Source organism: Rattus norvegicus, chromosome 1 (assembly GCF_036323735.1).
Source record: "Rattus norvegicus strain BN/NHsdMcwi chromosome 1, GRCr8, whole genome shotgun sequence".
NCBI classification, from domain to species: Eukaryota; Metazoa; Chordata; class Mammalia; order Rodentia; family Muridae; genus Rattus; species Rattus norvegicus.
The window spans coordinates 264,261,559-264,285,932 of NC_086019.1; the positions used below are offsets into that span (position 1 = coordinate 264,261,559).

Genomic DNA, 24,374 nt, shown 5'->3' on the forward strand with positions numbered 1-24,374 from the left:
TGTGGCAGCCTGGGTACTGTGGCCCTTCCCACCTGCCTCAGGAAACTGGTGTCAACCTGTGAATAACAAACGCCTGTGTCTCCTTCCAGGATAACTGTCAGGTGCAGTAAAAGCCCCTCTGCACCTAACTCACAGTGACCTTCCTGAATGATCCTAGAGAGGAGGGACCAGGGGAGGTGGTCCTCTCACAATTGAGCAAAGAGAGGGAGAGAATCAGCGTGCCTGGCAGCCAGGTGCTGGGAGCTCTGAGGTCGGATTCCAACTCATGGCCTTGAGCAGCTCCAGCTCCCTCTGCTGGACAAGGAAAGCATGACAGGCAGACCGACCGTGGCGTCTGTGGAACCCCACACTGTGGCATTGATTTGGCAACAAATAAGACAGCCGCAAGCATTCGCATGCACATGCGCTTTTACATGCAATGCATGGTGGCGTTTGTGCGTGGTATTGATTTGTGAACAAGTAAAGAGCAGTAAACATTCTTGCGCACATGCCCTTCAAGTCCTCACATCTAAGCTTTGCTAAGACTAGTTACTCTTCTCAGTCTTTGCAGTTTCAGTGTTCACAAGTAGGTGGCGCACTGAGCTAGAATGGATCCCCGGGGCTTCAGGCTTCAAAGCTCGCTCACTTGTTCTGTGCTCTGGGTGGTTAAACGGAAGCGGGAAAAGGAGAGTAGGAACCACACTCCTCCAATATCCTTGCACAAGAGCAAACTAAGTTCCACTAGGCTCAGAGTCTGCTGGGAAGGAGAGGGATGTGAGGCAGGCAGGCCCCGGAGGCCCTGATGACACAGCAAGGAGGATCTGAGGGGATCATTTTTAAAGGTTTAGGATCTCTGAACTTTAATCCTCTTAGATAACAACAAGCTTGCTCCATCCAGAGCCCTAGGGCCAATATTGCGTTGGAAGTGTGGACTGATACAGATAGCAATAAGTAAACGGCCAGGAGAGTGGAGCGGAGCGATCACTAACCCCGCCCCTAAATCAGGAGATGGGGTTTCTTTCTTCTCACAGCACCCTTAAGATGGTAAAACTGAACCCATTCATTCGGGCTAACTCTGACCTGAGCCCGATCCACAGCTCTCCCTGTCCCTGCAGACACCTTGATGTGTCACATCACGGAGATACACGAGATTTTTTTTTTCTCTTGCCTTTGTTGGTCCAACCTCAGGCAGGAGACCTGCCCAGGGTTACATAGGTTCCCTCTCTTTACCTAACTGTAAGGAAACAGCATATGAGAGCTGGGACTTCAGTGGAGGTCACTGCCTGTGTAAAATGAGCATGCTTAGGGGTGGCTGCAGTTCTGGGGACGCTGCTGTCGCCACGGGATGGCATGCATGCTTGTGTTTTTATTCCCCATCCTAATGAAGCAGTGTGAGAACAAACAGAATTCTGAGTGTGTTCATGACTCATAGGCCAGACATCATACCTGCTCTACCGCTCTACTGGAAAATTCTGGAAAGTTCCTCCAGGGCTCTTACACCTGGCTCTCTCATGTTTGTGTTCTCTGATGCTTAGCAGGAAGTGTGAGAGAAAACACAGGCTTTAAAGACAAATTAGCTCCAACCCCCAATCCAACACTTAGCTGTCAGGCCGGGACCTGACTAGACCTCAGTTTAATTCCCTTGAAAATGAAGTAAATACGGCTAATGGTTAGTAAGATCAAATCAAAACACAGTGCAAGTCACATGTATGTTTTTAAATTCTTTCCAGCAGCCATCTTAAGAAAAGCTAAACAAGTAAAAATAATTTTAATAATACTGTGAATTTAATTTGGTGCATTTAAAAATCTTATTTCAAAATACAACCCCCCCCCTTTGTTTTTTCACTAAGCCCTCAAACCAAATGTGGATTTCTTTCATACTTGAGACATACCTAAAGTTGGACTGGCTCCATTTCCAGTGTTCCTTATTAACACATGGGCCTTGGGGAACCATATTCAGATAGTGCAGAATTATTCCATAGAATTCTTGGGAGATATCAGTAAGAGTGTTTTTTAAACAGCCATATTAGAGTTATCAATGAGAGTACTAATAATCAGGTTTACTACTAAGAAGTTAACATCGATGCTGTATCTGTTACAAGGTAGCCACAGTGCTTTGAGTTTTATGTATTGTAGCTCTCAGATCAACTTTTGGAGATGGGTTTTGGTATGATATTTATTTCTGAGTCCCAGGGTGGTGAAGGTCATGTGATCAGTATGTAACCGAGTTGGGACTTAAATCTCTAAGCCAATTTCTGTGACAAATTGTTCCTTACTCAGACTTTATCAAGGCTTCTGTTAGTTAGAAATGAAGACCCAGGGCTGGAGAGATGGCTCAGTGGTTAAGAGCACTGACTATTCTTCAGAGGTCCTGAGTTCAAATCCCAGCAACCACATGGTGGCTCACAACCATCTGTAATGGAATCCAATGCCCTCTTCTGGTGTGTCTGAAGACAGCTACAGTGTACTTATGTATAATAAGTAAATCTTAAAAAAATAAATAAATAAATGAAGGCTTGTCACATTGCTTTGGGCTCCTAGAGGACAGGAAGATGAGGCTCACTCGTCTGTCCCTCCTACATCCAAACTCCAATCAAATCCTCACTCTCTCTCTCTTTCTCTGTCTGTCTCTCTCTCTCTCTCTCTTTCTTTCTCTCTCCCTCTCCCTTTCCTTCCCCCTCCCCCTATTCTCTATCTCATGCCTGATGTAGAGAAAGTGCTGGTAAATATATACATCAGAAAGAAAGCTTGTTTTTATGATTGACATGTGACAGTCTTAACTGTCCTTGTCTGTCTTCAAGAAGAGAAGTGCCATAGTAAAATGAACTTTTGACAGATGGCCATTAAAAGTCTACAGCAATAATGACAGGGGTTTTCTGGGGTTGCCCTTAGAGACACAATCATGGAGAAGACTGTGTTTGTCTACCTTGCTTGTCAACAAGATGCCAGCTTTATACTAGAGCCTAGGAAGTCAGATTCTCACCAGACCAAGTCAGTTCCTTGGGAGCAAAGGGTAGTAAAGCCTTTGAGAAAGAAAGATTTTGAAGTCAACGTCCAGTTCACTCACATAAGAATGCAGAGAGGCATGGACTAACAAGGCCATTCAGTACCACAACCTCTAGAAAGACAGAGAGCATAGGTTTCATGCTTGTGGCTTGCCCAGCACCCAACAGGGGTTCCTATAAGGGGTTTGATTGTTGATGGATGCTTTGCTGGCTGGTGGCTGCACCAGCAGACAGCTTCTACCATGGGTTAGTTGAAGTACCTTCCTCTCCAGGTGCTTTTCTTGCCCCTTTTAAATGGCAAAAGTCCACACAGCAAACTAAGGACAGCTGCACAATAGTCCTGCTCGAGGAGATGAGCCTCAAGTGGCTAGATCATATTTATTAGATGGGGCACACTCCATAGCTCATCTTCCCAACTAAGCACCTGCCTTCCCCATCCCTCACCGCCATCTGCACACCTACAGTGAGTCATCTTAGGCTTTTGTATCCAGCCACCCACTCTGCATTCTCCCTGCCTGCATGGAAGAACTGAACCTCTCTCCACCCTCCTCTGAGTGTCACCATACCCTGATGGGACCTGTATAGGAGACTGGCTCTCCTCTCTTATGAAGCATAATGGATATCTCTAGTTCTTCACGCTGCACAGTGTGGCGCGGGGGATGCCTAGATTTGTACCCTGTTGACATTCTCGGGTAGCTATGAAGACTTGAGGCAAGTTATATGGGTGTCCTGTATCCCATACGAAACACAAGAGTAACGTGTGTGCCTCATATTCTGTTGGAAGAACCAAGTAAGTCAGTAAAACAAAAGACTGGTGAATGCCTTTTGCACAGTGGCATCCGCATGATATAATGTGTTTTGTTACAGTGATTATTATTCTTCTCCTCCTGTTTATAGCCATCATAACCTCCTCCCCCCCCCAAAAAAAGACTGTTCTTGCTTTCATATCCTCTCATATCCATAGCCTGCCTATTTAGTTTCACAGTAGTGATTCCCAGTCTCTGAGGAAGGGCTCAAGGGCTGGAGAGAAGAAGGACACAAACTCAACTTGTGGTCAGGTAATTGACTTCACTCTGGAAGTCTAAACGAGTTCTTTGCTCGTCAGACATCTCATTTCATCTTCAGTGTAAAGCGCTTTCTCTGCTCCATGCTTACGTGTGGTTAGAGAATGAGAAAACCAGGGGACATCTGACTGAATCGAAGTGATCAAACTTAAACCTGGGGTCATTGTACCCAAAGAGCCTTAAAGACAGCCCCCAAAGAAGATTAGCCCGCACGGAGGACAACCCCAAAATACTCTGATCTGTGCTCTCTAAGTTTACATTATACTCACGTTGACTATGTCATACACGAAAGAGAGCTTGAATATCCAATCCATCTCATGATCGGAGTTCCTCAAAACATCCTGGAAAACACAGTTATTCCAAACATCACCTGCGGGATGATGTCCCAGAGAAGGCTGGCAGAAGATAGAATGAGGCCTGTCATTGAATGAGAAGGAAGAATGGGCGGGAGAAAGGTTTGAAGGAAGACGAGGAGACAGGAACGGAAGACAGGAGGAGAGGGAGAGAACCCGTGGCAGGACAATATGGACGCTGGCGTTAAGGTTCCACGCTGCACCTTTACAGGTTGTTGTGAATGTTCTTAAGGGATGGATGTGTACAGGGCTTTGTATGTTTAGGTGGGCGATTATGTCTTATCAATTGGACCAAAGGTTATTGTGTTGTGTGTTTTTTCATGTGCAGATTTAAGTGTAAAGGAATGTGGGGCACCTGGTCTGGGCCACCACGGAGTTGGGATGTGTGTTTCTGGCATGGAAACCTGCCTTGGGAACTAGATAGGGAGAGAGATCGCTGCCAGGTTCAGAGAGAGGCCTTCAGCAGTGTGATATGGGATGGAGCAAATCGGGTGAGAGGCTTTGCTGACTGAGACTTAAGATACTTAGCAGATATCTTGGGGCCCTGCAGTGCCGGACCTAGTGGGGGATAAAGACAGCATTTTATTTTTTATAATTTTACAACAACAATCACCCAGACTTAAGCTGACACACAGTGTTTGGCTGGGACTAATGTGAGATGGAGACGTGGTACCCAAGTGGAAGTCTTCACAGAAAATAGCACAGTCTGCTCAGTGTGGGGAAAGGAGGCGGTTTTGAATTCTACAAACACTCTATTGTCGGACATGTGACTAATGGTCTAGAGGAGGGGTTGCATTTAGAAGAAATCAAGTTCGTATAGTTTCCAGCCAGAGCAAAGAAAACTAATCCCGGGCAGCTCTACCTTGATCCCGGGAAGTAGCCCAAGGTAATTCAGGTCTCTCTATGAGACTGAAAGGAACCATGCATGGACGAATGGGACAAAGATGGATATGGTACCGTCTAATGAATCACAACCTCTGATCCCTGCTTACCTTGAGACTTCCTTTTTTGCAACACTGTGTAACGATGCAGATGTTAGGTGGTTCTGTGCAAACACCAAAGAAGGGGACGATGTTTTCATGCTTTAATTCACACATCTGGAAACAATGTTGGCAGTCTCATTGCGTGCGCCTTCACATGGGGGACTACGGTATGCTTTACCCACTTTGAGCTGATCCCTAAGGTGCTGGAGAACTCTATCCATCTTACAGGCAAAGGAACAGATGCCTGGAAGGTGACATAGCCTGCTGCAGGGATGCAACAGATAAATGGCACAGCTAGAAACCCCGGGGGGTCTGGAAAGCAAAGTCTAAAATAAGCCATGGGTCGTAACCGAACCTCATCCTCACAGGCAGACCAGACCCTGCACGGCTTCCCTAGTTGTGGCTGTTGACGCAGGTGTGTGACCCTAGGTCATTGACACAAAGCAAAGCGCCAATACCCTCCCCAAGATCCAAGTTCAAAAGGAAGCAGGCGGCCATCAGAGACAGAGGATGGAGGGTCAGAATTAAGCCCAGGAAAAGTTAAGGGAGCAGGCACAGTTAGATGAGAGCCAGAGCATAGGTCCTCTGGAAGAGCAGTCAGTGCTCTTAGCCAACCCCAAAGTAGAATGTTCTTAAGGCAGGATGATCAGAAACATCCCTGCTCATAAAAGGTGTGTAAGGCCAAGAGTCTGAGTCTGAAGCAGAGAGAGGGAAACGGGTAATGGGAAATCACCATTGAGCCTTTGGGGTGGAGGCCATTTCTCACATGGGAACAGAGAGCTAGGGGTGCAGAGGGGACCCTTACCAGCCAGACTTCCCGCAGAACAGTTGGCTTCTTAATCCGTGCTTCTGCTTCCTCGCCGATATAGCAGAGGGCCACATGATTTCCCTGAAATCAGACACAAAGCAGAAAGCTCTGTCTTTCTTTTCTGATATTTCAAAGGCATGGGTGGTCTGCCTGTCTGTGTGCCATGTGTGTGCAGTGCCTGAGAATAGGACAGCAGATCCCCCTGGGGGGAGAGGTACAGGTGGTTGTGAGCTGACACAGGTATGCTGGGAACTGAACCGAGGTCCTCTGGAAGAGCAACCAGTGCTCTTAGCCACCGAACCTTCTCTCCAACCCCAAGGTAGAATGTCCTTAACTCAGAATGATCCAAAAACATCACCACTCAGAAAGGCAACTTGGGGAACTGAGCAGAAAGCCACCTATGGAGGCAGCGTTCCACTCCCGCTGAGCAGTCAACCCTGATGAGAGACTGTGGGAGGTCCGGGACTATAGCAGTTCAGGAGTAAGGTCTCCTTCAACCAGCATCAAGGCAGCTGTGGCTAGCCCAGTCCTGGATAGGACTGCTGGGCTTGGGTAGCTTGTCCGTGGTGATAATGGACAGGCAGAATCTGAATATCTAACTCCAACATCAAACTCTCTCTTCTATGTCTAAGAAAATAGCGGGCTCAAGTCCTAAGTCCGGAGTCAGGTGCCCAGTCCAAGCCCATCATGACAGTTAGATTTATCTTCCCCCGGACTCCACTTTTTCTCCCTGCAAAATGTCAGGGGACACCACCACCAACACACTTGCCTGGTTTGGGGAAGGATGGGATCAGTTAAAAGGCACGGTATCAGAAAAGCAAGATTCGGCACGTAAAGCTTTGGTTCAGTGGCGCACCTGTCATTTGTTACCTATTGGGTCTAATGCTTTTACGGTCATTCAATACCCAAGCACAAAAACATGTAACAGTGAGGAGCTGCTTAGAAGAACCGATATAGTCTGCACACAGAGAAGGCAAGGCGCGGAGAAGCTAATCGGCAGCCTCAGAGATGCCGCCTTCGGTGTAGAAGCAACTGGGAGGACTTTGGGATTTCCATGGAGGAAAGGACGCCTGTGGGATCGAGGAAAAGATTCTTGGAAGAAATGATGCTGAAACCTGAAGGATGAGAACGTCCCTGTCCCGGGGTGGGGAAGGCAGAGTGGGCGGGACACTTCCAGAGTCCGAAACCACTCTGGAAAACAGGGATTCAGTGGTTGCTCAGCACTTTCTGCCTCCCTTTCCCAGGATCTATTTAACTTTCCCCAAAGGTAGTTAAAGCTTTAAAGAATGACCAAGGCCTGGGGCAAACAAGGCGCCCTGAGAATGGAAAGAAAGGGTGAGGGGAGGGGTGGTGCCTGAGCTTTTACTCTGTGGATGGATCGTGGTCGCCCACAAGGCAATTAAAGCCCCCGGATAAGAAACCCACACTGTAAGACTGTGTGGCCTTTTGAGGTTGCCACTAGGCACATGGGACTACTTAAAGTGTGTGGGGGGGGCTGCGCATGCGTAGGGTGCCAGAGGTCAGTGCTGGATGTCTTCTATTGCTCTCACCTTATTTTTGAGACAGGGTCTCTTACTGAACCGGAAGTTCACCAATTCATCTAGACTGGCTGGATAAAGTCTCTGTCTCTTGTTAATAGGATCACAGGCTGCCACGCCCTGTCCCCCTGCTGTTTTGAGTGCCTCAGGCTTACACCGTGAGTGCTTTCGTGATTGAGTCATCCCCAAAGCTCCCTGGCTATTTAAGTTTAATTACCTTTAACCTTCAGTGTCCCTAGAGAAGCTAGTGTTCAATAATCACCTGCAGCTAGTGGCTACCATAGCTTTGGGATGCTGCCGTCACCACAGAAGGTTCTGCTGGAAGTTCTAAGCCTGATTGGCTCACTGCAATCATGGGGGAGCTTGTTGCAAATGCAAAATCTCAGGCTGTACCCGCTGACTCAGATCTTCATTTTAGAAACATTTCTTAAGTTATGTTTTAGGTAACCCATAGTATTTGTACATACCTTCCTGCATATTTTTTTTTAACTGTGTCTCAGCTCTCAAAGTTACAGAAACACCAGTCCAGAGACACAAACCCAGCTGAGATTTTGCTTGGAGACCATCCTTGTATTCGTTATAGCCTGCCTGAGCAAATTCAACTGGAGAAAGGGACAGAAATTCCCATTAACACTCACGCACAGAAGTACCTGGTAAAGCCCCACAGGGGCATAGAACAGCTCTTCATCCTGGTGAGTCTTGGCAAAGGAGCCACAATCTGCAGAAATCTTCACAGTAGATGCATTACTAACGTTACATCTTGACATAGGTGTGCCTCGGTGGGACGGCTGGAAAACAAGACAGGGCTCGGTTGTTCTCAGCAGCTTGGCCAAACACCCAGGGGATGGGATATTTGGCAGATAATAAAGATGAATTGCAAAGTCACATAAACAATATCTGGGAAATCCAGGCCTTGAACCCTGATCTTCCTGCTCTAAACTGTGAGTGTCTGCTTGCTGTGTGCTTCATTCTGGGCACCAGTGTGGGTAGTACAGTCACTAAGTAGGGGCGGACTGCCTATATTTGTGTGTTCGCTGAGGTACTTACGTAGAGGTAGGAGTCCTTTCTCTGAGTGAGACTAGGCTACCTTTATTTTTAATATAACCAGTACTTCTTCAACAAACAAGAGTGCATATTCAGAGCATAGGAAGCTAATCCTATTTAAAATGAATAGCAATGCACAAATACAAGCAAATTGGATTAAGGTTGTTTGTGTGGAGAGGGAAGAGGAAACTCAAATCCCTGGAGACATTGGAAGGTAACTGACTAATAGAAGTCAGTCTCCTGGTTTTAGAACACTGGAACCTACCAGACCTAGTATCAGCCGATCTTCCAGCCTTCAGCACTGACCTCTCCCCTTGTCACTATCAGCAATTCATTCTTCCTACTGTCACCTCCTCTCAGAAGCCTTCTAGCTTCTCTCCACTTCAGGGCTTTAACCTCACCAAAGAGACTAGGTACTTGGTCTACAATGGATGGTAGAGTATTAACGCTTGTTATGCAAATGAACTATGTGCCACTTGGTAAATGAAAGGGTTGATTTTTTTAATACGACTGGATACCCCTCAGGACTGTTTTTAATTTTCCAACACCCCCACAGAGTTGAGGGGAGCTTTAGAGGAGTGCCAGTTATTTCTAAACAGCTGAGTTTCAGCCACAAATGGAATATATACATCAACTTCCCCTCCAGAGACTCAGGGAGCATCGTTGGTGGGCCAGCTGAAAGCATGTAAGCGATGGATGAATGCAAGGCTGTACTCTGGACCTGAACTCACCCGTACTGTGGCTGCCTGCACAAAACCTACACAAGAGCAAACCAGTTACAAAGTCCAACATAGAGGGGGGGAGAGGGGGGTTGGGCTGCTGAGGGAGAAAGAGAAAGTCACCACTGGGGTGGAGTAGGTGACCACTGATAGTTCCCTGCATCCCAGTGGATAACCCCACACACATTTGTGCGTATAAGTGTTACAGAGTTGCAGAGGGGACATGAAGTTTGGAGAGAAACAGGAGATATTTGGGGGAGAGAGGTGGAGGGAAGAACGGAGGTATAGATACAACCAAGATACATTGTGTACATGTGTAATATAAACAAACAATTCGATGATTTTTTTAAAAGTCACTGACTTTTGGGGAGGCAGGGCAGCATTCTCAGATAAATGTAGCCTAGAAACTAAACTCTGGTCTTGAGACTAGGCTGATTGCTTACTTTATCTGTGAGTTGGCCCCTTGCTATGCTCTTACTGTGGAAGCTCCTAGGGGAGGTCCCTTGGCAAGGAAAGCGTGGGGCCTCACTTTATGCTGAGGCAGAAGAGTGATGCTGTCATAATGGATCTGCCACCAGGTGTCTCCAGGGTGGTTCTGCACTTTTCCTCTCAGCCTCCATAACATCAGACCTGTGATGGCAGCTGCTGAGGCAACAACCAGCAGTGTCACCGTGGGGATCACAGCAGTCACAGATGCAGTCATACCTGGAGGAAGAGACTTCCATTACTCGGGCCCACCTATGACCACAGGTGAGCATGTGCCGCAAGGCAGATGTCTCAAAGGCTGTCTAGATATGGTTGTGGCATGCTGAAGCCGTTCAGACTTGGCTCTGCTGGGATCCTAGCCTGCCTGCTCCTCACCCCACCCTGGCAACCATGGCAACTCTAGACATCCCTTTGCTGATAGAGACTTCTGCAGTGAGAACATAGCAATGTTCTAACCCTTTCGTTGAATACTCCCTGTGTGTTGAACACATCTCTCCTTTGCTGTTCTCCAGGCATATTCTAGCTAATTGAAAAAGCCAGGCTCCTAACCATCCAGCCATATCCTCCTGCCCAGAATACTTTTGCCTTCTAAAAGGAAGTTCTAGGACTCAAATCTCAAGAGCTAAGGTTCCTTATAGTAATGGCTCTTAGCAGGGAAGGCAGGCAATGGTGCCCCTAGGAGACTGACTGTTCGCTTCCAGTTCTGACTAGAGGGTTGCTACTGTTCACCATCCACAGAGCACAGACAGCCTCACACAGAAAAGTTTTCTGCTTCAAAGAGTGCTGCTGTGAAAGCACCTCCTCTGCCTTCTCTGAGCCGCTGTGCTGCTTGCCTGCTCCAGTCGGAGGCTTCGTCCTGCAAAGGTCTTCATGGAATCCACAGTCGGGTTTGTATTCAGGATGGGAGCCATGGGGCCCTGAGGCATTCAAGTCGTCCCTCCAGGGTCTTTAAGCAGAGAAGACAAAGGTCAGCATCAAGTGCATTTGTTCCACCTGTCTTCACCCCATGTGTAACAGGAGACATACATACAAAACAAACACACAAACCGGGGGCTGGAGAGATGTCTCGGTGGGTAAGACATTTGCTCCGAAGCCCAGTGACCCAGTTATGTCCCTGGAACTCACATAATGGAAGGAACTCCCCAATGCTGTCCTTGTAGCTACAAAGCATGCCATGTCGTACCCATGCCCCGCCCCGTGCACACATGCATGAATGCATGCACAGAGAGGAATAAATATGAGCAAACAGGCAAAGCCAGCAAGCAGGCCTTGGTCCCTTAATTCAAACCTCTGGTGACTTGATAAATGTTTTTCTAACTCCGTTAGACTCCTAGACTTCAGATGTACATTACCACCATGTAATGAGGAGAGGGCAATGTCTCCTTTTCCTTCCAGGTAGAATAGTTTCCACTGTCTTGTGACTTAACCATGTCTCTTTTGACTTAAAGGGTCACGTGCCAATGCTACAAGTGTCAGCCATGTCTGACATAGACGGATCTTAACACACAGCAAACACCTTGATGGTTCACAGGCCAAATGCCGTTCCCTACACAGAATGCACCCCTTCCTACTGTGGTATCATACTCAGGACCTGGTCTTTATAGTTACTTTCCCCCAAAGAATAGGGGGAGGAAAAAATGTCTCCCACAGAATCCGAGTTAGAGATAGAAGTGAAAGCAGGTAGACACTGAGTTAAGCATTAGCTTTTCTTTTCGCTTCCTCGTTTGTTTGTAGCTGGAAAAACAAAACTGAAAATTTTTGTAGGGATTCCTAGTACTGGGATCTCAGAACAGCACAAGGTCCTGATGTTCAGGCCCATTTTACAGGCAGGTGATTTTAGGCAGCCTCATAGAAGCTCAGGCCTTCTGAACCCCATTGAGGATGGGATTCATCTGGGGCATCAAAGGAGTCAACGCCCTTCCAGAGGTGTGGCTGGATTGCTGTGCTCCTGGGCACCCCCCACCTCCAGGAACCCTGAAAAGAGTCATAGCCACAGTCTGGGCAGAGCTCTCATAAGGCCCCAAAGCTGATCTTTATGAGTTCAGAAAGCTCTGACACTGTAACACAATGTTGTCATCTCCAGAGTCCATGCTTAGAACTGATTTTGTGTGTGTATGTGTGTGTGTGTGCGCGCGCGCGCGCGCGCGTGTGTGTGTGTGTGTGTGTGTGTATACATATATATATATATCAAAACATGCCTCGGGTTTCACATGAGCTTACAATATTGTGTTAGGCTGCATTTATACCTATCCTGAAATGTGTGCCGCTCACTGGCCACAGGTTGGACACACCTGAGTGAACAGACCATTTAGTGGAATATTAGAACTGGACCCCACACTTCTGGTCCCCTCCAACAGCATGATTAATCTGAGAGAAGTGGCCAGAAGTACCTGATTACTTTCTGAAAACTGTCATAATGAAGAAAAGGAAGGAAGCGGGATCCGTTTCCAGATTTCTGTAGGGCGTAGACGGAGTAGTCCATGTGCCTTTTCCCCTGGGCGTCCAAGAGCACAGGACCAGTGATTCCTGAAAAGACAGATTATACCAGGTGAGGATAATGTGGCTCTCATGGCCAAACATGACAGCCCAGCCCATCAAACATAAATGTAAGACTTTGCCATGTCACAGAACCTGAGCTAGGGTCAATGTGAACACCAATGGACAGAAGATGGCTCAGAAGTACAGCCACGCTGGGAAGGACCTCTTTAGCTCCAAATTCGAGGCTCATCCGGTGTCAAGAAAAAAAAAATAAGCTCGAACACAAAATTTTGCCAGCTTGCATGTGTTTCATGCAAAACTGCTTCCCATGAAATCAGAAAACGTAAATGGAAGCTGAATGATCCCAGGGCAGCAGCTGGCTGGGCATGAAGAATGGACAGCTGCCTCTCTGGTCCCTGGGAGGGAACATTATTAGAAGCTGTGAGAGACAGAGCTCCCAGGGTTTGAAGGTGAGGCCTCCTCATCTCCTGGTCAGGGAAGTTCTAAGCCCATATGCCCTATGGAAGACTGGAACCTTGGTGAGCTCATAACAGAATGTAACAGAATGAGGCAGGCCTCTGAGGAAATCTATAACACGTGCCCAGCATCTCCAAGTCCACAGGGACAGGACTAAGAAGCCTGAGCTCAAAGAGCACCTTACCCTGCAGTGTGACCTGATCAGCTCTCAGTGTGCTAATCAGCTGCCGCCCATCCCGGAAGTCTTTCTCAGCCTTCATCATTTCCTCCACAGTCTGAGCGTAGAGTAAGAGAGCATCATGCAGGTAGGCAGAGTAAGGGCTCACCTTCAACAAAAGAAGCAAACTCGGTGAGCATACACGGAGCTCCCAACGCCTAGCTAGAAGAAATCATATTCTATCCTCTGGGCACAGGTCCAGCCCCACTGAGAAGGGAGGGAGCCACCTCACGCCCACACCAGGCAATAGCAAACCTAACTGTCCAAGTCTTTGTCTTTCCTTGTGTGCCCCAGTTTTCTAACTGGATCACAGCTCAGACCAAGAGTAGCTCCGGAGGCCGTCCGCTATTTTGGGGGAGGGGGTGGCATGGGTGGAAGACTCAGAAGACCCAGAATGTCTACCATTTTTCTGGCTGCGAGAGCAGAGACAGACTCTCTAACCTCTCTGGGTCTCGGCTCGCTCATTTATGATCTGGGATGAAATGATTCATGAAGCATGAGCCTGACAGATGAGGCAGAAGCCCATATTCCTCAGTACCTGGTGATTTAATCAACGAAACACACATGCATACATGCACACATGCACACATACCCCACAAACATACACCCACCCACACACACACACAATACCACCTGTCTCTACAGCAGCTGAAAGGAAAGATCCCTATAAATAACCATCTTCTTACACACACACACACACACACACACACAAACACATACACACATACATGCACACATGCACACTATACAGTACATTACACATTTAAACAAATATACACATATACACACATACCTTACACATATATTAAACACTGACACACACTACACACTCAAACAAATACACACACATTACACAGTCACACACATACACACACATACACATACACCATACAGACACATAGTCACACATGTACATACAAACACATATACACACATGCATTATACTCACACACACATACACACATGCACATACACATACATCATACATACGCATACATACATACATACATACATACAAACATATACACACATGCATTACACTCACACACACATATACACATGCACACACATACATACACACACATGTACACACACACATGTTCATCACGGTCAGTCTACAGTCTGACCCTCATTCCTCATCAAGCCCCTGTCTTCAGTGTCTCAGCTTGTCCCAGAGAGAAGTGCCTTTCTCTTTTCCCAGTAATCAACAAACTAACATGTTGTCCTTCCTCTGTGCACAGTCATATTCCTGCTGGTTGGTGTGTCCTCTCATGACTGCTTGTCTGACCTCTGCCACTCCCCATTTGACGCTTCCATCCTGACTAATAGTCTTGTCATCCTCCTGATAAAGGCCATCAGCATAGTCTAAGGTCCCATTGGCATGTCTTCTGCTATGTCAACATGTATTATCACACTCAAGGTCACAACTTGGAAGATAGATGCCACTAAGGATTCCAGTTCATGTTTGAGAAACCCAGCTATGAGGAAATTGGGTAATTTACTCAAAGACTCCACAGTTAGTAAACAGCAAAGACCAATAGCTTCCCATCCCACAACTCTGACTCCTCTGTGGTCATGGGTATGGACGTCACAAAAAAACATCACGTGAACCACTGTTTATTTTGGGCTATGGAAGACGTCTGTGTGCGTGTGTGTGTGTGTGTGTGTGTGTGTGTGTGTGTGTGTGTGTGTTTATGTGTGGCTCTGTATATGTGTATGTACATGTGTATACGTGTATGTGTGTGCATGTGTGTATGTGTATGTATATATGTGTATGTGTGTATATGTATGTGACTTTGTGTGTATGTGGATGTACATGTGTATACATGTATGTGTATATGTATGTGTATATTTGCATGTGTGTGCATGTGTATGTGTGTGTATATGTGTATGAGTGTATGTGCTTGTGTGTGTGTGTGTGTTTGTGTGTGTGTGTGTGTGTGTGTGTGTGTGTGTGTGTGTGGTTGGGGAGAAGAGACAGACACAAGAGAAGTGACTAATCCACTGTGTAGAAACCCCCAGCAGACCTGGTCCTCTGAGGAGATGGAGCTTTGAAAGGGTGGCCTCCTCAGCCTTTGGTAGACTTGCTTCCGGAAGTCATCATCTCCAGCGCTCCCTCCATAGGTGCTGGGAGCAATGAGAAACACCGACTCATAGACTTTGGGAAAGCGTGTCACCTTGTCCTCTGCCAGTACTTCCTTCCAAAAACTGTCCTAAAATGTAACAAAGTAAACGTCACTGTGCTGTAGGAAATGACCTATGGAGCCCAACTCCATCCAAGACAGCACCGAACCTACTGTCATATGCTAATCCTTGGAAACAATAATTCCAGAAGGTTCTGCAACACTAGGTGCATGTTTTATAGCTAGCACGCAAGCCAGAGATTAAAGAAGGAAAATCACACTGGGGCACCAAGTCATAGCTAAGATGCGTAAAGCTTATGTAACAGCAGAGACTCCAAACTGAGTGCATTTAGGACCACCTGGTCCCACTGTGTTCTGTGGTTTCACTGTTTGCGACCATCAGTAGCAGCTAGATGCCGGGCTGCTCCGACAAGCACATGGGCAGCACTTGCTGCATGGATCCCAGAGTCCCTCGTGCAAGCATGTCTAGAGGTACACTTATGTGTATGCATGGAAAGTATGTGTACTTCACATAGCTGATATTATCATGTAATACTGTTACCCTGCAGCTTGATTTTTTTTTCTTACAGCATAAACCTAACGGAAATCCATTCTGTCAAATGGATTTCTGCATTGTTTAAAGAAGCAGGGTGATGTTGCCTGTATACTTCATGGTATAGTTTACATTGCATGTTCTTCCTGTGCTATCCAATTCCAAGGCCAGTTGGAATTGACTATCAGAGCTTTGCAAGGAAGAAGGAAAGGTTGGAAGGAGTCCTCGGCGAATCCTAAGAGCTGCCCCATCCTCTCCTCCCACCATCTACCTGCAAACGCAAACAGAGAGAGGGAGAGGGAGAGAGAGAGAGAGACAGAGACAGAGACAGAGACAGAGACAGAGACAGAGACAGAGAGAAGTGAAGGAGGGCTGATAATGAAGTAGAGGGAAGAGGGTGCCCTGGGAAGTAGAGGGAGGTAGAATTCCAGCCTCCCAGAGAAATCTGAGGCAGCTTGGCCATCCAATACTTCCTGACAAAGGAGGAATACGGTCATTATCATCCCTCTTTACGTCGACTTTGTTCCGTTTTAGTTCCTTCTGGTGATATAAAAACAAGTTCGCTTTAGAAAGGAAAACCCGCTGACTGGAAACTGCACTGTAGACGGGCAGTGAAAGAAAGGCACGTGGCCCTTTTAGATGTCATTAGTGTAGTATGTGCAGGCACAAAGGCTGGCCCTGGGCTAGAACACACCCGCGTAGGAGGTGTGCAGCCTTGGAGAAGGTATTTCATCTCTCTGGGCCCCCATTTCTTATTCTGGTAAGGAAGTTAAAACACACAAGCAACGACTCAGTCTGAAACAGTACTCAGGCGACTTGGGAGTTCTGAGAACGTAGACCAGGTAGCTCACTTGCCTCACCTAAGTCTTGGGTCTGACAGTTGGAAGGACAATCATGTCTGCCTGGCAGCAGCATAGGTTAACTGTCTACTTAGTACATACATGTATGTGGTGTTTCAGCCTTTTCATGATCAAGGAAACAAACCACCTGAGAACTGTTTCATGGGCCAGTAAAATGGCCTCTAAGGCCCATGTTAGCTTCAACAAGGACATGGGGAAATGACTGTGGAAAAACAGAATGGGGACCACCTGTCTGAGAGTCCTTCAGGCAGGCATACGTACTTGGCAGAAATTAGAGTTCTGCTGATGTGTGCTCCCCTGGAGGGCAAAGGCTTGACTCTGGAGTCAGTTAACCTCGTCTTGGTCCAGGCCCAGTTCCTCACTAACTGCAGAGGAACTCTGTGTAAACGCTTCAGTTCAATCTTGCTCTATTTTACTGTGTGTATTCAGGCGTGTGTGTGTGCATGCATTCATGCTCATGTGTGTGCACGTGTATGCGTACAAGTGTGTGTACAAATCTGTGGGGGGTCAGAGTCAACCTTGAGTGTTGCTTTAGATGTCACCATCTTGTATTTTTGAGGCAGTGTCTCTCAGTGGCCTGAGCTCACCAACTAGGCTAGGCTAGGTAACAGCCTTTTAAAGTGGGTTCCAAGGATCAGGGTGTGTATCAAGCACTTCACCGACTGAGCTGAATCCCCAGGCCTGGTCTTAAGACAAACCTTCAGGGTACTGACCTCGAGCTGCAGAATCTGGTTCCCAAACAGATCATGGCACCTGACAGTTCCTATCACCTCTCACTACAGAGCCACTGACCAAGCCCTACCTCCAGCTGCTGCAAGAGAAGGAAAACAAATTCTCTCGAGTTGAGTCCCAGGTCCTCTGCTGCTTGCAGAATGTGCTTTGCGTCCTCTGAGCTGCAGATCAGAATGATAACTAGAAGAAGGGGGAAATAGTCAGTTGCTCATGCTCTCTCTCTCTCTCTCTCTCTCTCTCTCTCTCTCTCACACACACACACACACACGCACACGCACACACACACGCACAGACACACTTGCTTTTTTATGTCTAAAATAAAACCCACTGCAAACAGCACACAGCCCTTTTATTTCTTGGAAATACTTCAGGAAATAGGAGTGCCTAGGCCATTGTAGGACATATGTAAGCTGAGCCTGTGACACACAACCGTCAACCTTTGTCCTTAAGAAGCTAATCTTTGCGGCAGTTTTCCACCACCACAGTGTGCAAGCTCGGGGCATTTGAGATCATTTCTCGGCCTTGTTTTTGTTTGGCTGACCCCAAATCTGTAGCTCCCCAGCTGTATATCAATTAGGAGGAAGCAAAAGAGGAGCTGAGGTCAACGACACTTGGACCTTCTGGGTTGGGAAGGGGAGAAGTGACCACGTGCTTTGCTTCTGTTCAGTAACACCATCGTCCACCCTGAGGTCACACAGATGAAGAGGCAATTTAGCTCTTAGGTTACACAAGCTACTGGAAACAGCTGTGAGCCAGCCAGAATGGAGCCCACTGTCAGGAGAGCATCCTACTGTCAGAGGAACGTAAGCTCTGCATTGCTCACAGAGACCACCGTAAAGGAAGACAGGCTCATTCGGGCTCACAGTTTCAGAGCTATCGTCCATCGCCACATGGCCCCGTGCTGAGGTAGGGCATCACCGTGCTGGGAGCATGCGGGAGACGACTGCTCAATTCTCAGTAGACGAGAAGAAGAGTGTGAGGAGGGGACATGGAACCAGGTGAAGCCTCCAAATACACTCCTGGTGACCTACTTTCTGAAGCCAGGCCCCATCTGCTAAAGATTCCAGAACCTCCCAGAACAGTCACCAGCTGGAAACCAAGCATCAGACACACAAACTTATGGAGGACCTTTTTTTTTTTTTTTTTTTTTTTTTTTTTTTTTTTTTTTTTGGAGTCCCAGACAGTGAGTGGGTGAAGAGATAGGGGACAACTGAGCACTCTCGCCAGAGAGAGATAAGGATCTGACCCCAGTGTGGCAGGAACTGTTCAGAGAAGGTCTCCCTGAGCAAGTGAACTTGAGACTGAGTCTAGAGGCTGAGAAAAAGCTCCTAGGAACTGGGTGAGGAGTGAGCGTGGGCCATGAAGCATGTGTTAATCTGAAGAGGGGTTCATCAGGATGTTCTAAGCCGTACCACAAAAGCAATGACTGCCATATATTGGCCAACTCCCTATCCAAACTCGGTCCTAAACCCTTCCCACATAAAGCCCTGTTTAGTCCCAACCTTCCTGAGAAAGAGGTAGGATGGTTTCTATTTAGTAGAGAAGGTGGCTATGGCACAGAGAGGGTAAGATTCTTGCTCATGAGTGCATAGCTAAAAAGTGAGGAGGCTGAAATAAAAGTTCAGTACGTCTGTCTCCAAAGCCATGTTTTCAGTAATAACGTCCAAGCTTTGCAAGAGCATGCTTCTAGAACTTACTCTGTACAGTTCAACACTATAACATCTGAGATTTCACATCACATGCTCATATGTATGTGTGCATGTGTATATGTGTATGTATATGATGTGTATGTGTATGTACATGATGTGTATGTGTGTATGTGTATATATATGATGTGTGTATGTCTATATATGTATATGTATATGTAATGTGTATGTGTATGTGTATATGTATATGTGATGTAAATGTGTATGTGTGTATGTGTATCTGTATGTATATGTATACGTGTATGTATGTGTGTATATGTATGTGTATCTGTATGTACATGTATGTGATATATATGTGTATGTGTATGTATGTGTGTGAATGTATATGTGGTATATGTATGTGTATATATGTATATATGTGATATGTATGTGCATGTGTATATGTATCTTATGTATATGTATCTGTATGTATGTGTATCTGTATGTATATATGCAATGTATATGTGTATGTGTATATATGTATGCGTATATATCTATATGATGTGTATATGTATGTGTGTATGTGTATCTGTATGTATATGTATGTGATGTATATATGCATATATGTGTGAGTATATAAGTAGTATATGAATGTGTATGTGTGTATGTATATATGTATGTATATGTATGTGATGTATATGTGTATGTGTATATATGTGTGTATATATGTATATGATGTGTATATGTATGTGATGTATATGTGTATGTGTGCATGTGTGTGAATGTATATGTAGTATATGAATGTGTATGTGTGTATATGTATATATATGTGTATGATGTGTATGTGTGTATGTGTAAGTATATGATGTGTATGTGTATATGATATATGTATATGTATGTGTATATATATATGTATAACAAAGAAACTGCTTTAATATATTATTATTTTTGTACCTTGTCTCCACCTCCTTTTTATACTCATGGGAAAGTAAGTATAAGGACAGGTTCATAGCCATTTCCAAACAATCTCTGAACATGAGCAAAGGGGGAAGTCTCTTGCCTACTTACCCCTGGCAACAGAAGACATGCTCCTGAGGCCTTCCTGCAGAAGGTCTGAGTGGCCGCTGCTGTATCTCACTCTGGCTGTGATGGTGAAATGGAGCTGGAGTTCATCCTCCACAGCCTTCCACAGCTCATTCACTTCTCCCCAGGAGGAACCTGCCGAGGAGCCTCCAAACACCCCTATATATTCCCAGCCCAGGTACTGCAGGCTTTCCCGAAGCACAGTGCCGATCTCCTGCTTGGGCGGCACAAGTGTCACACAGGTGTCACACCAGAAGTGATCCTCCAGCGCTGTCATTTGTCCAACGAAGTCAAACAAGGGGATGTCCCACTCGGAGGCCAGTAAACCAATAACCTTCAAGGTGGACAAGAGAGCAGCTTTCTGTGACGCTGCACTCACACTTCAGGCACGCTGTCTGCAGACTCAGGTCCAGGGACCCTGTGGTCATTTCTGAACCCTGTGGTTCAACTTCTGGTATGTTGGTGACAATGCCTGCCATAAAATTTGTAGTGCAGGGACCTCGGGGGACAGGAATGATACATGCAAAGCCTTCTGGAGCCCTGCTATGAACTGATCCTTGTGTTAAGAAGGAAAGGCCATCCAGAGACTGCCCCACCTGGGATCCATCCCGTATGCAGCCACCAAACCCAGACATTATTGCAGATGCCAAGAGGTGCATGCTGTCAGGAGACTGATATAGCTGTCTCCTGAGAGGCTCTGCCAGAGCATGGCAAATACAGAGGTGGATGCTCACAGTCAACCATTGGACTGGGCAAGGGGACTCCAATGAAGGAGTTAAAGAAAGGACTGATGGAGCTGAAGGGGTTTGCAACCCATAGGAAGAACAACAATATTAACCAACCAGACGCCCCAGAGCTCCCAGGGACTAAACCACCAACCAAAGAGTACACATGGAGGGACCCATGACTCCAACACATATGTAGCAGAGGATGACCTTGTTGAACATCAATGGGAGGAGAAGCCCTTGGTCCTGTGAAGGCTAGATGCCCCAGATTAGGGAATGCCAGGGTGGGAAGGTGAGAAGAAGTGGGTGGGTGGATGGGGGAACACCATCATAGAAGCAGGGGACAGGGGCATGGGATAGGGGATTTCTGGAGGGGAAACCAGGAAAGGGGATAACATTTGAAATGTAAATAAAGAAAATATCCAATAAATGGTGAAAAATGGACCACTTCCAATATTAGGCATTGTGACACAAACTTATTACCTATAGAATCCATTCTTAATAATCATACAATAGTATTAGCTGAAAATTTTTCTCGGAATGTTTTAAATACACTTATGATTTTTGTATTTGGACAATTTCATAGCTAGTAAGATGTGGCCCCAGATCGAACACGAACCCCTTGTTAAAGCAGCCTTGAATTCTCAGAAAGGTAATCATTTTAAGAATAAAGATGCTCTTTGAAAAAGAACTTGATGTTCATCTCTGTCTTCAGCTTTTAGAGCTCTCGTGCATGACACACGCTCGTGGTCAAACTTGGTTAGCTGGAATAGTGTCCAAGTTGGTTTTTTTTTATTGGTTGAGATTTTCGAACATGCATAAATTGTGTTTTAATCAATGCCTACCCCCATCAGTTCCAATTTCTCCCCTATTCTACCAACTATTCCCTCCCAAATTCATGAGGATTTTATTTTATTTTACTTTTTAACCCACCGAGCCCAGTCAGAACTGGTAGCATTTATGGGTACGGGGCCATCTACGGGAACATAGATAGCCTCTCAGAGGCTGCATCCTTGAAGAAAACTGGCTCTCTCTCTCTCTCGGTAGCCAACAACTGCCAGTCTTTTCTCAGCTAGGAGTGGGGAGTCCTGACTGCCTCACCCTCCGTGCTTAGATTTTGCTTCGTCTGATCTCACTCTCGTCCTGTGCACACTCTCACAGCTGCTGTGAGCTCATACGTGCAGTTTTCCTTCTGAGTTCTGAGAGCAGTATTTGGTTGTAAACAGCTACTGTCTTCGGCACCTAGAATTGGTCCTCCTTGGTGATCCCTGAGTCTGAAGGGGAGGAGTATGATGTAGACGTCCCACTTAGGGCTGAGCACTCATTTAAAGATGGAGATATGGGGGTGTATTACATGGGTAATTCTGGTGTAATGGGATTAGAACTCAAGTCATAGGCCCCCATTTAAATGTTTCCTGAACCCATCCACTCGTTTCTTGTGTATTTTCTACATTTTACAAAGAACTTCAGAGACCTTTATGTTAAAGGAGTTTATGCCCCTCATGGGAGCTGAGATCTATCAAATTAGTCCCAGAAAGCATTGTGCCCCTATAGAATGTATAGATGTACATTTGCAGGCATTAAGGGATGCAGTTGATTACTTTTTTTTTACTTTCAAAACATTAACTTGGGATGAACTGTCAAATGCACGTGGGTTTTCAATCTCACCCCCGATAAAGATTATAAATCAAAATTTGTAAATGAACTTCAGTGATAGAGAAATTCAATGCCTGGAGGAGAAATAAAGAACATTTTCTAGTCCGTTTTTCAGAGGTATCTCATCTCTTGGCTTCCTATGAAAACATGTTCACATACTCGCCCAAATGAATCACTGATAAATTACTCCAAACTGAGGAATTACGGACAGGTGAAAGGAAAGCAGGGGGTGGGCAGTGCCTCAATACTTGGAACTGACCTTGAAGGAAGAGCACGGCTTAGCGAACCAGAGAGATGTCAAATGCAGAGAGATGGAGATTTCAAAGGTCACCTGGGTTTTACAGCAACAAGCACAGAGAGTTCCACAGCAGCACCAGGGGAGTGAGATCTCTTTTTGGTTCTTTTTTTTTTTTCCCACGAACCCAGGGCCTTGCGCTTCCTAGGCAAGCGCTCTACCACTGAGCTAAATCCCCAACCCCGGGAGTGAGATCTCTTAGTCACCCTCCCCATCCTCTCTCAGATGGGGTGAGGTCCTCGGACATTTGACTAAGCTAAGCCCGTTAACCACAAACTGCATGCTTCCCTCATTTGCTGTCGCTTAGAACAATCTGTCATGCCGTGTTCGCTCCAGTTTGCTGTGAGCGTCCCTGAATAATTTATTATACACACCAAAGGAAAGCCTCCTCCAACAATTGATAATGTTATATTTAAAAACAAGCCCTGGCGTTGGTCTCAAATTCTCCAAACCAAGCAAGCAGTTGACAACATCAGAAGCAATGAGTCTACGTACAAGGCAGTCAAGCAAGCAGGAAGGGAAGGACATGTGACCTACTCATCCCTCAAAAGTCTTTAAGGACCATTAACTCTTTTAGTTACTTGGTCTCAAAAAATAAAAAAAAGAAAGAAAGAAAGGAAACTAAGACCTAGACAGCAATTTTATGATTTTTGCCTAGAGATTAGTGAAACTATATACCCATCTGAAAATCTCCTTATAGAATGCAATACCATGTACAATGAATATATATACCATTACATTTTTTTATCAAAATGTAAAAAAATCAATAAGAAGAGAGAAGTGAAATTTGGGTCTTTATCTGTATGCTCTCTCCCGTCAGTAGAAACTCACACAACAGTTTTAGAATACTGCATACTTTACCTCTGCTGCTTCTGGGCATGCTGGTCCAATCAGAACAGAAATGTGTTCTCTCTGGACCTGGTCGATGAAAGCTGCAAGGGACTCCTTGGCATTGCAGGTCGCGTTGGTGTACGTGAACTCCCAGCTCAAGTTCCCAGGACCCACTGGCTCTGAGTTGAGTTTGTCCACAGCAATCTGGAGGCCTGCCCCCAACCTTTGCACACTAAATGGATGAGAGATGTTCCAGGGGGCATGGAACCCCACGGTGAGCTTAGCAGCTTCAAGACAAGTCATTAGCATAACGACAAAGAGCGTCAAAACCAGAGACGAATGACCTGCATGGCTTTCAGCCCCGCCATAGAACCTATGTTCTAGTGGAGGCTCAGAGCGTGCCCTGGAAGCCATGGGTAACATCTAACCAAGTATCATTATACAACTCTGGTAGGCTCAGCCTCTTTATCACTCGTGCACAAAACTTATATGAGAGCGAAGAGTCCCTGGAGATGACAGCTTGCTTTCTATTCAGTGCCACTAATTAACAGAAGCTGGCTCTTTCTCAGCAGGCCCTAACACAATATAGAATCAGCAGAGCTGTAGAAAACAGGCAGGAGTAAGGAGTCGAGAAGCTCCTGGATGCTGGTCCAATGATACCACTGACAGCCTTCTTTTTGCTGGACAAGTCACATGGCCCTATGTGAAGACACAGAGTCCATGCACATAGTGAAAAAGCC

At 46.1% G+C, this 24,374-nt stretch overlaps 1 protein-coding gene across 1 annotated transcript in view; it reads right to left on the reverse strand.

Moving 5' to 3' along the window:
- Gucy2g (guanylate cyclase 2G) overlaps positions 1 to 24,057 on the reverse strand; it is a 43,786-nt gene extending 19,729 nt beyond the window's left edge. The window contains exons 1-12 of the mRNA NM_139042.2: positions 23,665 to 24,057; positions 20,113 to 20,461; positions 17,490 to 17,599; positions 15,179 to 15,364; positions 13,119 to 13,260; positions 12,370 to 12,505; positions 10,813 to 10,925; positions 10,023 to 10,198; positions 8,381 to 8,518; positions 6,190 to 6,273; positions 5,394 to 5,498; positions 4,318 to 4,389 (exon numbers count right to left, since the gene is read on the reverse strand). Of these exons, the coding sequence (NP_620611.2) occupies positions 4,318 to 4,389; positions 5,394 to 5,498; positions 6,190 to 6,273; positions 8,381 to 8,518; positions 10,023 to 10,198; positions 10,813 to 10,925; positions 12,370 to 12,505; positions 13,119 to 13,260; positions 15,179 to 15,364; positions 17,490 to 17,599; positions 20,113 to 20,461; positions 23,665 to 24,057 (2,004 nt within the window). The remainder of the gene's footprint in view (positions 1 to 4,317; positions 4,390 to 5,393; positions 5,499 to 6,189; positions 6,274 to 8,380; positions 8,519 to 10,022; positions 10,199 to 10,812; positions 10,926 to 12,369; positions 12,506 to 13,118; positions 13,261 to 15,178; positions 15,365 to 17,489; positions 17,600 to 20,112; positions 20,462 to 23,664) is intronic.
- Positions 24,058 to 24,374: the final 317 nt, after the last annotated feature.